Consider the following 13,352-nt stretch of genomic DNA (forward strand, 5'->3'; position numbering starts at 1 on the left):
GTCAAATCGTCCAAAAAAATTAAAAATCTTTTCTTCAAGACAAAGAATTCTAATCCTCAATGTAATTAAAGTAAAATATAATCATTGAGTTAAAATAACAATTATACGATAGTGATCGTCATATCTTAATTGGTGTATTAGTAAATATTTTAGTACCTCAAATATCTATATTGTTTTTTAAATATACGTCGAATATGTTTTAAATTAAAATTTGAACGATTCAACGGGGCTCAAAAAATAGCAAAATATATTTCTATATTGCTTTAAATATTGCTTCATTATTTTTTAAAGGTATTTTTTAAATTTCCTTTTCATTAGATCAAATAGAACCACCATTTTTTTAAATATCTACAATGATAGTTTCTTTCGTTCGATTCTATGATCTAGCTGTATATTATCAAATAAAATAATAAAAAGAAAAGGAAAAAATTCTTATTTAATAAATTTCAGTGATATGGATATTTAATCATTTACAATGATATTTTTTAAATTTAAATTTACATTCTTTGGTTGTATATCTGTATAAAACGAAGATAAAGTATTATAGATTTTTTTATTTTGTTTAATGATTAATAATTCTCTTACTGATTTTAACATTAATTTTTGATGAAATTTATCTCTCACATCAATGCGTTTCGATAAAAGCGAAAGAAAGTTTATGTAGTATATTATTTGCACGCCAATATAAAAGGATGAAATTATTTCATTCGTTTGATAACTGTAAATAGGAAAAAGTGAAAGGTACAATTTGACTGGAAAGTAATATAAATGGATAAATACATTTCACATTGAATACTTTTATTTCTTCAAAGATTGTATCTCATCATTTGTATACATATGATTAGATAGTGTCTTGGTTTATATCCGCATAACGATGCTGGCATATCCTATAAATAAAAATAAAAATAAAATGTCATATTAAAAATATTTATTAAAGAGTTATAATTAATATAAAAAATAATAATATATTGATTTTCGTTTGATATAGAACGTGAGTTACCTAACTTGATTACTTCGAATAATTTTCTAAATTGTAAATTAAACAACAAATTATTTTTACAGATATTATGCTGTATCAAGAAGGCCATAATGTACCATACGTGTGAATTCTGTATAAGTGTGAGAAGATTTTAAGGTAAATTTGAGTTATTTTCTTTTTTTTTTTAAATGAAACGTCCTATTATTTTATGGCAATTCAAAAAAACATTAATTTTCAATTTAAAATGTATTAAACATTGTTTTTGTTATAAAGCTAATGATTAATACTACTTTTATAATGTTTATCTACATTTCACGTAATACTTAAGATATTGTCATCAACTATTTTCGTGATAAACTATTATTTCGTTATCGGTGATAAAATCGTACGAAAGAGGTTGAACAAGGAAATTGAATATAACGATGAAAAACAAGATATACAATTTTAATTTACGATGCGTGCAATGAACATGCAAAGAGAAACAAAGTTACAAATGTCCAAAAATAATGTATCTTAAACGAAGTCAATCGTCATAGTCTACGTTTCAAAAACTTTTTTCTATCGTTTTGAGACATTAGAAATTTTTACGTTAACAATTTACCTTCATTGTCATAGTATTCAACTTTGTATAAAATAATTTATTGTTTAATATACAATTTAATAAAGTTATACGAAATAATCGAGTTAGGTGTTTCACATTGCATAATAATATAAGAACAGATTAATAATATTTACCTGTATTAGCAGGGTCGATTAACATGATTTTCTAGGTTTACAAAATGTACCTGTCTTGCATAACTGTGTATCAACCCGTACAAATACAGATCGATCCGGAACATCTCTTTTCGGATATTGTCGTTGATATAAATCTCTAGCAAGAGAAGCATTACCGTTGGACACACCATAAATGTAATGCATGTCAGCATATTCACGATCTGAGAATAGGCGTGGCATGTTGCAAATTAAATTGCACTTTTTACTGAATGTTTACTGAATGTTTGAACGACTACTGAACAATTATTATGAATCCCTGCTATATATTACATTATTCTTATCAACAATTTTTATTATGAGTCACTTCGCAACTGCGGATGTGATAAAACTTACTTTTTTTTTTTCATACTCGTACAATATTGGCACGTAATGCGGAAACAAACTAACATTGCAAACTATACTAATACAACTTTCGCAACATTTTATCAAGATATGATACAAAATTCTTAGTTTTTTTTTTCTAAAAATCTTAATCTTAAGTCATTCTTGTAATAAATCGTTTAAGTGCATATCGATGTGATATATGCAATGTCAATGACGCAATTTAATCGAGTGTTCGAAGATAAATGTATTGTACCCGTGTAAATGGAGTTTCTTAGAAACAAAATCTTGAAACCTTTACAAATGACACGTATACAATAAACAATGTCAGATAGAATCTATGAAGCGATAAATATTGGTCATTTTTTGTTGTTTTTCAATATCTTTTTCCTTGTAATTCCTTCATGAGTTATAAATTCAATGTCATCGAAATTTCGGAGGACATTGGTTTAGTACAAAAAAATGTTCAACTTTCGCTTGACATTAGAATAGATTCGATTGGATGCACGTCAACGATCGCGAACATTAGAAAAAAGGTTTTAACGTTTAATTGCTTACCGCATTTGAATTGTTTCCCGGTATTCGTGTATCATTACATTCGTTTTTACTTACAATTTCATATAATAAATCGTGTAAATTAGTTTATTTCGATTATCTCTTAAAAGTCATCCCTTTTTTTGATTTGATTAATAATTAAACGTTAATAATAATATTGCATTAATGAAATTTCTAAAGTTTCAAACAAAATTTTTCTATAATTAAATCGAATATTTATCGAGAAAATATGTAAACAACGTAAAAAGTTTGAATCTTATTTTATCAAATATATTTTTATTTATTATAGATAAATTAATCATTCCGTATCCGCCAACGAGATATCTTACGATTCAATGTCATTCATCACTCATTCACGATCTCGTTTTGGAAAATATTTTTTTGCGTACTATTTTTATTATTATTATTTTTACAATTGAATATTTGCACGCAAGTTTTCACTCGAATTTTTTCGAGTACAGTAATCATTCGAATTATTCTACACCGAAAAGAAATTCTGGACATGAGAGGGGGAAAAACAAGTTGAAAATAGTTTAAAAATCATGTTTCAGAAATACTAATATTGATATTATAAAATACACAATTGTGGATGGTATTTTATGCTTTAAAACCTAATTGCACTAATAATAAAATTCTCACGATTTGTAACGATAATAATCCATCATTTCTTTTTATTACATTCGAGTCAAAAATGTAATATTTTAAATATTTTTGATTGAAGATAAAAAGAAAATAAGTAGCTCTTGAAAGTAGGCAACCCGAAAGTATGCATAAAAGTGCTTTTGAAATTTGCCTATCCTTAGGCGCAATAAAAACGTATTAACAATGTCTTTATATATTTGATAAAAATTTTAAATGTACGAATATGTGAAAATCGTATAAATAATTTATTATTATTATTATACTCTTCTCTTCTATTGTATTATTCGTTAGTTAAAATATTCAAGAATGGAGAAGTCAATGAGTAATACAAAATGTTTTATATGTGTAGTACAGAATGACAATTTTAAATGATAGGAAAGATAGAAAAAAAAATTTCTATAGGAAGTGAGAAATAGTTAATATATTATATCATCTCTATAAATGGTATAAAACGTATGCTTATATACATACATTTGTTTATATAACAAATACTATTAACAATGAATTTATATTCGGAATATTCTATATAAGTATTTTGTTTTATTATATAATATTAATTTAAATTTGCTTGCAGAGATATATAATGTGACATCATTACATAAAGATATTCTGTTATTCCTAATATGTATGTTTATATATTTTATTATTAAATACTATCAGGTATTTCATCGTGCAAAGATGTAATTATTAATTCATTAATCTAAAAATGAAAATTATATTTTATTTATTAAAATTTAATTATTATTTAATGAAATTTACTTGAAGAATGAATTATTTGTTCTAGAATATTTATATGCTTACATATAATTTTTCTACATGCTCGATCATACGTATTGTTTAAAAAAAGTACTTACTTGGACATTAATTGGGCTGGCTAGTACATAAATAATTCCATCAGTAATATCCTTCTGTGATAACATATTCAATTTCTTCAAAATTTCTGATGGTAAATTAAAAACTTTAACCATTTCAGTGTCCACAATACTAGGACTAATATCCTGGTTAAATAATAAACAATGATTAATTTCTTTTTTAATATCGAATTAATAAATGTTAATTTATTTTATATATTTAAATGCAACTATGTATAATACATAAAAGCAATTTCGTAACGAAAAAAGAAAAAACAAACAAACCAAAATAATAGAAATATTACCGAAATTTTAATGTTCAATCCTTCGTCCAAGATTTCATTACGAATACTATCGCACATAGCTTTTACAGCATATTTGCTGGATGGATATAAACTGAATGGTACCTTTGTGATGTTTGCATTATGGGCACAAAGGCTGCATAAATAAATTAATTAATATTGAATGAACTCATGATAAAAAAAAATCTTAATAAAGTATACAATAAACTTGCCCAATTGTACTAACTATAAATAGTAATAACATAATGTTATTGTATATTTTACTTTACCTGTTAATATTGATAATGTGTCCTTGAGTTTTGGATTTAGACATTAATCTAACAGCTTCTCTTGTACAAATAGCTACTGCGATCACATTAACGTCCATAATATTACGAAAGTGTTCTGTTTTTCCATCTGAAAAAAAAGGAATATGATCTCGATATCGATATATTTCTATTTTGTAGATTTTGTTTTCTCTATTTTTTTTTCTTTAGAAAATATCATGCAAATCTAATAAATATAACTTTTCTTGTTTATAGAATATCTTATAATATCTAACAATAAGTATTTGTACAATGTCTAGGAATATAACAAATTGTTCGTAATTTTTATTCTTCTGTTTCCTACGTTGCCTAAAAATGGCTGGCAATTGTGGGCAATGCCTAGGCATTGCTCACAGTGTTTTTATTTTAAATCTTTTGTGTAAAATTTATTAGCAAACATTTTAAACAATAAATAAAGTTCTGAAGACTTTATCGATATATGCGAGTTTAATAATTTTATTCATATTTTATTAATCGTTAAGTATTATTAAATACGACAAAATTAGTTTACATGAATTGTTATCTTATTTATGGAATACATGCAATTTGTTTTTGTTATTTTTTTAAGTCCATCCTGTTTATCTATTAAAGTAGTTACTTGCAATAATTGTGTTTTGCGATTAAAATCAATGTCAAGCATTTATACTGTTTATAAATGTCATATGTAAAATTATCTGCAAAGTTAATTTTATTAATGTTTAAAATAATCATTTACAATAATTATTATGCAAATGTTAAATATTAGAACTAACAATTGTGTTAATAAAGTGCATTAGCAAACATTCTTCTTTATCAATAAATTTTATCAATGTTTGTAATTGTTCGTAGAAAAAAAAATGATTTTTTTTTATCCTTTGTTTTAAATCTCAAACAAGTAGCAAAGAAATTTTTCTACCAATTCACAAAATTTCTTAAATCTTTTAAATATATCTATTTTCAAGATCTCCTTATTGTTAAGTAATTTATAAAAATCCTGAGATATGCTTTCTCTTTTGAATATCAACACGTATCGTATATATTAATGATTAATTATTTGTGATATCAATATCAACTAACATTGTTTTCCTCAATAAATTATTATTCTATCTACACGAATTTAAATGAATAATTATATTCTCATGTATATTTCTTTGTGATTGTAATATTATGCTAATTAATTATTATAAAGATAAAAACTTTACTAATGATTTGTTCATTGAAAATGACACCGGCATTGTTTACGAGAATGTTGACTTCATCGTGTTCCTTTTCAATATATTTGAAAACATTTAAGATTTCTTCTTCTTTAGAGACGTCACACTTTATAGGATAAATCGTGCCCGGTAAATTTAATGATTCCACTTTAGCTTTTAATTCCTCCAACTTGTTCAATCTTCTTGCAATGGCAACGACCTTGAGATTATATCGTGCCAATTCTTCAGCAATTTTAGCACCAATCCCAGAACTTGCTCCTGTCACTAATGCAACTTTACTTGACCAACGTTCCATCTTCTTAAGACTTCTCACAGTATCACGTTTAACAATGATCGTTTCGCTAACGTCTTGAAGGCTTCTTCTCTCGCACTGCTTATTTAACAGCTCCCTTTCCTTTTTCTTCTCCCCCCATACGTCCCTTAAACCAATTATCGTGCCGGGCCAACAACTTATAAAAGAAAGAGTGACTAGTTATAATTTGTTATTCTCTCTCTAACTTTTCTTTCATACACAATAACTAAATATTTTATTTTACAATGAAACCTAATTCGTTTTAATTAGGATTGATTGGTTCTGTTAATTATATAATAATATATATTCAATTTAACGTTAAATATTAATCAACATCAATTTGAATACTTCAAAAGTTAGTTTTTTACATCTGCCAATCTTGTTCTCTTTAGATTTGCTTTTTCTTTTCTTCGAAAATATCACGCAGTATTTTCAAATAACAAATACGATTTAGCTCGTTCCTTTTTTTAAAATAAAAAAAAATATTAACGATTTATTTCAGTTTATTAATCAACACTTCATTTATTCTTCAATGTTAAAGAATTTATCTATTTGATTGATTAGTAATTAAACTGAAATAAATATAATTTTGTATGTTATGATAAATAACGAATTAAAAGGAAAAAAAACATAAAATAAAAAGATAAATAATTCAGAAGAAAATTGAATGAAGAAAAATAAAATAAAAATGAAATAGATAAAATGATAAAAATTAAACTAAATGATTATATAAGAAAAACAAGATGTAATATCGAATGGAAGATATATCAACATTTCTTCAAAATAATATTAATAACTAGACTCCGTCGCTAATGACCTTGCTGTTGATGTGACTATAAACTGGTAATAAAAAAAAAACAAAAAAAAATTAAACTCCGGACATTTAAGATAGTGCACAGCAATCATTTTTAATCAATTTTTGCGACAGATATCTTAAATTGTTTTCTATTTTAAGATATTCATTTACATAAACATTAAAATAAATATTGACTGAAATATAAAATAAATGATACGTAACGAGTGAACCGAGAAATATGATAAGCTTAGATTATTCAATAAATCTATCGAAAACTTTTGTTATCTGATGTAACATGATTGAAAAGTATGAAAAAAAATGTTAGACACAAATTATTATCTTATAATTTGTAATATATAACGTAATTAAAAATATCTGTATCATGATTTCTAAGAATAATGAGCTAATTATGCTAACGTTATTATAACGAATAACAACGCGATAAAGGACTGAAATTGAATAATTAGTATATTTTAGATATCTTAACTTTAATTTCTTTATTCTTACAGAATAAATTTAGCCACTCCTTAGCTAATTTGATATGTTGATATCAGTAATGTGATTCTTGGAATTCAGTTGTATAGAAGAGTCATCATAGAAGAGTTTAGTTACTTAAAAGAATTATGCAAGAGAGTTACATTATGTATAATAGTTATATTAAAAAAAATTCAAGTTTAAAGTGATCATTCAGAAATTAAGTAACATACAATTTGTAATTCTTTATGTATATATAATTATTATTGCTAGACTAATTATAATTAAAATTATATTATTTTCTTCTCTAATTTATATAAATATTTAAAGAAAAATTATCATATTATAAGGCCTTGCGAGTATAGGTCTAACTCAAAATTCGATAATTTTTTTTTCGTCCTTGTATCGCTGTTTTACAAAACTGGTTTATTGCTTTTAAGAATCCAGTCCGTTGTATTTTTGGATTTACATATATGTGACAGTTTATAGGCAACGTGTATGCGAAGATGACATTTAATAGTGTTACTATCTCCGCTGCGTAAAATGATACTTGAAAAATATTGGATGACTTTTAAGAGCGATAGATTTACAGATGCGACGAGTTAACATAAGATTTTATAAATCGTCGCTGCTTTTTTTACGTTGTGCAGCTGTTCAGGTTTATGTCTTACATGCTTATAATATAATAATAACAGGACTGTCAAATTCGTGGTACTGGAGTCACATACAACCCAGCGCTGTAATAAATAAGGCCCGATATAAATAAAATCGTAAACTTTCTCAAAACATATTTACCTAACTATTTTGTTTAAAAATTATCGTTAGAATTTCGTTAGAACCGAGACAAATGAAGTACAAAGAACAAAAAATGTTATATGTACTTCACAGTAAAATGAAAAGTATCTTGATCGAAAAAATGAAAAATATGTTTTTATTTAAATGGGCATTTGTTCAGTTCGTTCTACGTACTTGTAATATCTCATTAAAATCAATCGATATAATGGTTCAAGTTGTCAAAAGCATATAATCAATTTTATAGAAAATCCGTATGTTTCATAGATGAATCTCGAAAATTACTAAAGCAGAAAAATTCGAACGAACATGATCATGTCGTGTCAGAATCCTATTGGTTTGGTATCGATCGACGTGTAGAGAGTTATCAAGGTAGTTTGTTCGAACGTCAATCTTTCGGGATAGCACGAGTACCCTCGAGATTGCACGACCGTCCCATCTCGATTGGAAAAACGTTGAGTATGTGTGTATATCTGTATGCATGTACATTCAATTAATCATTATTCATTTCCGTTGAATTAAAATTATTAATAAACATAACTTTAAAAAAAGTCTTGTGTGTGTGTGTGTGTGTGTGTAACCCAAGTGCATCTTTACATCCAGCAGATGCATACCATCGAATAATAATTTCGTAGTGTGTTTTTTTTTATATGTTCAAAAGAAATAAAAAAAGAAGAACAAGTAGAAGATCTAAGAGGAATGGAAGATTCGTTAAGAATAAAATAAATAAGAGTGGTAGAGGACGAGTGTGTCGTCGTCGTCGTCGTCGTCGTCGTCGTCGTCGTCGTCGTAGTTTCAATGAAAAGGTAGAAGACCTGCCGAAGGTTACCGAAGACTACCGAAGATAGAAGAAACTTGCCACGAAGGGTTCTTCAAGATGGCACCATCAGCGATATTTAGAACCTTCTCTGCCTCTCTATTTCTCATTCACTCGTACCGCTCTTCCATCGTCTCCATCTCACTCCTTTATCCTTTCTTCCTTTCTTTCTTCCTTTCTTTCTTTCTTTTTCTCTCTTTTTTCTCTCTTCTTTCTCTTCATACTTTCGTTCTTTAGCGACCTCGAATGATACCTCCACCTTTTTACACCTCAAAACCCGATAACCTACATTTCGCATTTGTGGCCAAGGGACTTCGAGATAAGAATGTCTCTTTAATGCTCATACACCCAAGGGAAAGGACTATGCTTTTGCGCCTATAATCCTTTTTTTGTTATTTTTTCTCTACATTTCTTCGTCTTTTTCTTTTTTTCTTCTTCCTCCTTTTGCAACTTGAAGGTATCCCCGTTCGTTTATATTTATTTATTCACTTTCTTGAATCTTGATAACCGATTTTCGGTTGACTTTTAAATAAAATAAACAAGAGTCTCGTCGACGAGAAAAATTTGTCAAAATCTTGTTTGCCCATCGTCATTTATTTTTATCTTTAATCGGATCAATTCGAATATAAACTTCTTCAACGTTTTATATTTGATAATAATTCTCATCTTTTTATCCCCTTCCCCTAATATCGATCTGTTTTTTCTTTCTTTTTATTCATTTTGAATATAAATAACAACAATAAAAAGGACAAACATTTTTTTAATCTACCGCCGAGATTTTCAATTGTAAGCATGTATTAGTTACACACGCACAGTAGGTTTTACATGGAAGATAAACGAAGATTTCTCTTTTTATGGATATGAAAGTATAGTTGTGCGAGTGGGTGCAATACATATATATAGACATTTGCAAAGCAGACTTTAATTTGCAATGTTTCATATTTGCCCCGCGGAGGATGCGAATCTAGCGACTTATTTGAAATTTTTGTCGGTTGTACGACTACCGTTTCCTCGTCGTAGTCGTCTTCTTCTTTTTTTCTTTCTTTCTATCTTTGAACGAACGATTAGAAAAAAAATCTTCAAACAGAAATATAACTGTTAGTTTTTGCAATTATGACAATACGATTGTTATATTTCGATTTTTAATAAACTTATAATTTATCTGTAAGTATTATTTATAAGTAAGAATCCTGTAATATGTAAAAATAATACAATAAAAACGCATAAAATTTATATTATTCATTATTAAATAAAAGAAAATATATTGTTCACCATGTGCAATTGGTTAAAATCTTATTCTATATTAAGAAAAATTTGTTCTTTTTAAAACGGTCATTTGTCGGAGGTTTAGTGTTAATATTTACTTTTCAATAAATATAAATTAATCTGCAGTAATGACAGTCTTTTATAAGCATTAATACATTTTATCTTGCATCACCGCAAAGATAGAAAATTAAATACGAAATTCGTTAAACAATCGTCGGTTGTCTATCAGTCACATTTTCTGACACCGAAGTATAAAAAAGTAAATTTTTCTTATAAAAAAAAAAATAAAAAGAAAAATACATAGATTCGTTTAATGGGGATTGATCATAAATGAAAAATATTATTTGTTAAACAGTGAATTCTTTTTCGACTAATTAATGTAAGTTTTAGAACGAAAAAATATTAAAAAAAAAAAAAGAAATAATCTTATCTTATGTAGAAATAAATTCGTTAGAAAAATTAATGACAATTCGAATCACTGCAAAGATAGAAGATTAAATATAAAGTGTTAGTAAGCACTCGTTGATTCATCGGTTTTCTATTGATCACGTTTTATAATTAAAATATTAAAAATACACAGATTTTTATTTGATAAAGGAATAAAATCAATTTAAAACGTCTTACCCCCGTTAATTTACTCCCGGCAAGATTACGAACGAAGAGAACTTTTGTCGGCGACTTTCTAAAGACGACTTAAATGATTTAACTATATTTCTAAACATGTGTTTACTTTTTCTCTCCCGAGTTAAATGTAAACACTCGAGACTGTTACAGTTCGGCCGTCCTACAGTAAGCAAGTCAAATTCGACGCATGGCTCGTAAGAATATTATTCTATTTAATATTTCAACGATTTTTAATTAATTATTTATAATAATTAATTATTAATTATTAACGTACGCTTACATCACATTGAATTATTTTTCTTTCATCGTTTTTTATTAGTTTCTTATCAAATCAAACGTGAATTTCTCATAAACAACCGATTTATTTTCTAAATTTTATTTAATATTTAATCCGATTGTTTACTAATTATATATATTTCTTTCACGAATTATTAATTAAACTCTCATAATCGTTGATAATGAGAGACCAGACGAAAAATTTTTTCTATACGACTGATTAATTGTCAATAAGTTTATTAATATTTAAACAAATCTATTATTAATAATTAATTGTTTAATTTTTTCAATTATTTAGCAGACTACTTCGTATCAGAATAAAATATTCCTCAAACATTTGATTAATATTTAAACTATTTTCAATAACCTAATCGTTTGAAAAATTCTTCGTATTATTTTACATTTTTTCCTTTTGAATCAGATAAAAAATGGAATTCGATCAAAAACCAGCGTTGTCCAGGAAACAAATCAATTTTATTTTTGTGAATAAATATCTAAATATACATCTCTATGCCAGATTAAATGAATAATTAAAATAAAAAAGTAACGTGCTTTTCATATAGAAAAAACTACTCTTACGATGTAGTAGTGTTCTTAAACTTGCGTATGGATTAATTTTGAACGTGACATTAATTGTCTTTTTGATTATCTACCTTTCATTGGGGCCCCCGAAATGTTTGCAAAAGGAAAATTAGTCCATGGAATAAAGGGAAGTTGGACAGCACTAGTTTACTCGTATTTTTTTGGTCGAAAAACAATCGATTTGAATGAGGAAAATTTGGGTCATGTCTCACTATAGAAAATGCACTCATCCGTCATGGATAGAGATCTCCGATGGAAGTTTCCCTGCTACGTAGTGATTCTGTACATCAAATGTTTGTCCATGGATTACGACTTTTCTTCTATCAGTTTGTGGTTTTTCTTCTCAACCCCTAGGAAAATGGATATTAATTACGAACCGGGGCACGGAGAAATTTCCTTTAATCGATTCCATCCCACAAAAAGTAGCACGAATCATTGTCGTACAGTGTCGAGCCACTGTGTTATCTATTCCATCTTGAAATTGAAAAAAATTCCAAATTCGAAGTATCGAATATTAAGAATCATTTTTAATAATAATTAATAATAATAATAAGAAGAAGAATAAGCAAAAAAAAAGAAGAAAAGAAAGGCAAATGAAAGGGTGACAAAAAGTACGCTGAAGTTAATTCGCAAATGGCACAACAACAAAATCTTGATTTTCTTTATCTCCTTTGGGTATTTTCCAGCTCGTTATGAATTCTCGAATAGACGGAAGTATTGTTTATTCGGCTTGAACGAACTCCTTGGAACTAACCTAGCGAATAAGGGATACAACTACGGACACTAACCAGAGATTTCTTCGGTGAGAGTAAGATCAAGAGATATAGATATAAATATAGACAGAGATAGATATATATTATATAAATATAGATTATAATTGAGAGAGAGGGAGGAGGGGGCAGGGTGAGGGAAAAAAGGAAGAAAGGAAAAGAGAAGACTGCATTGTTGACAATGCACATTAGAGGAATCTTCGAGGATTCCAGGATTCTCCATTGAAGTCTTTGGGTTTTTGCAAAGGAGTCGTTTTACAATAGGCTTACCGATATCGAGCTCTTCGAGAGGTTATTAAAATCCTCGACGATCACCTCGGATTGCGGCGCTTCGTCGGTATGAATAAAAAAAAAAAGCTGCATAAAAAAGAGCCCGGTGTTATATATAAGGCCGGAAGAATTATTATTATTTCGTTAAAAATTACATAGAGATTAATATGTCGATATGAATGAAAATGGATTAAATAATTAAATTATTTTCACGTGATTCCACGAATTCGATCTTTATCTTTCAGATCATTCTTCGATCGTAACGTTTTTAGTACGAAACGATATTTCGTTTATTTGTTCTTTTTTTCGTTTTGTTTTAAATCCAAGAATATAATGTTAGGATGAATGAAGGTAAAATCAAGAATTAGATAAAACAATCATGGACAAAATTAAGAATTTTTATCGTATCTAAAATATAATAATCAATATAATATTTGATCGGTGTGTTTTTTAGTTATTAACTTATGATGA

General features: G+C 27.2%; 1 protein-coding gene across 1 annotated transcript; it reads right to left on the minus strand.

The window, feature by feature from the left end:
• Positions 1-3,670: 3,670 nt before the first annotated feature.
• LOC122518089 (farnesol dehydrogenase-like) lies at positions 3,671-6,311 on the minus strand. The gene is made up of 5 exons (XM_043636773.1): positions 5,911-6,311; positions 4,694-4,820; positions 4,428-4,560; positions 4,126-4,269; positions 3,671-3,971 (listed from the first exon to the last, which is right to left on the minus strand). Exons 1-5 carry the CDS (start codon positions 6,215-6,217, stop codon positions 3,918-3,920), a joined length of 765 nt encoding a protein of 254 aa, XP_043492708.1. The 5' UTR covers positions 6,218-6,311; the 3' UTR covers positions 3,671-3,917.
• Between the last annotated feature and the right edge of the window lie 7,041 nt (positions 6,312-13,352).

The sequence above is a fragment of the Polistes fuscatus genome, unplaced genomic scaffold, assembly GCF_010416935.1.
Source record: "Polistes fuscatus isolate 324 unplaced genomic scaffold, CU_Pfus_HIC Scaffold1, whole genome shotgun sequence".
In the NCBI taxonomy this organism is placed as follows: Eukaryota; Metazoa; Arthropoda; class Insecta; order Hymenoptera; family Vespidae; genus Polistes; species Polistes fuscatus.

What these genes read in the sequence shown, in the direction of transcription:
- LOC122518089 (XM_043636773.1), bottom strand. Translation starts at nt 6,217, where the DNA reads ATGGAACGTTGGTCAAGTAAAGTTGCATTAGTGACAGGAGCAAGTTCT. An exon ending in TTTCAATGAACAAATCATTA is followed by an intron (nt 4,821 to 5,910) that starts GTAAAGTTTTTA and finishes CTTTTTTTTCAG; the next exon opens with ATGGAAAAACAGAACACTTT. An exon ending in CACATTATCAATATTAACAG is followed by an intron (nt 4,561 to 4,693) that starts GTAAAGTAAAAT and finishes TTATTTATGCAG; the next exon opens with CCTTTGTGCCCATAATGCAA.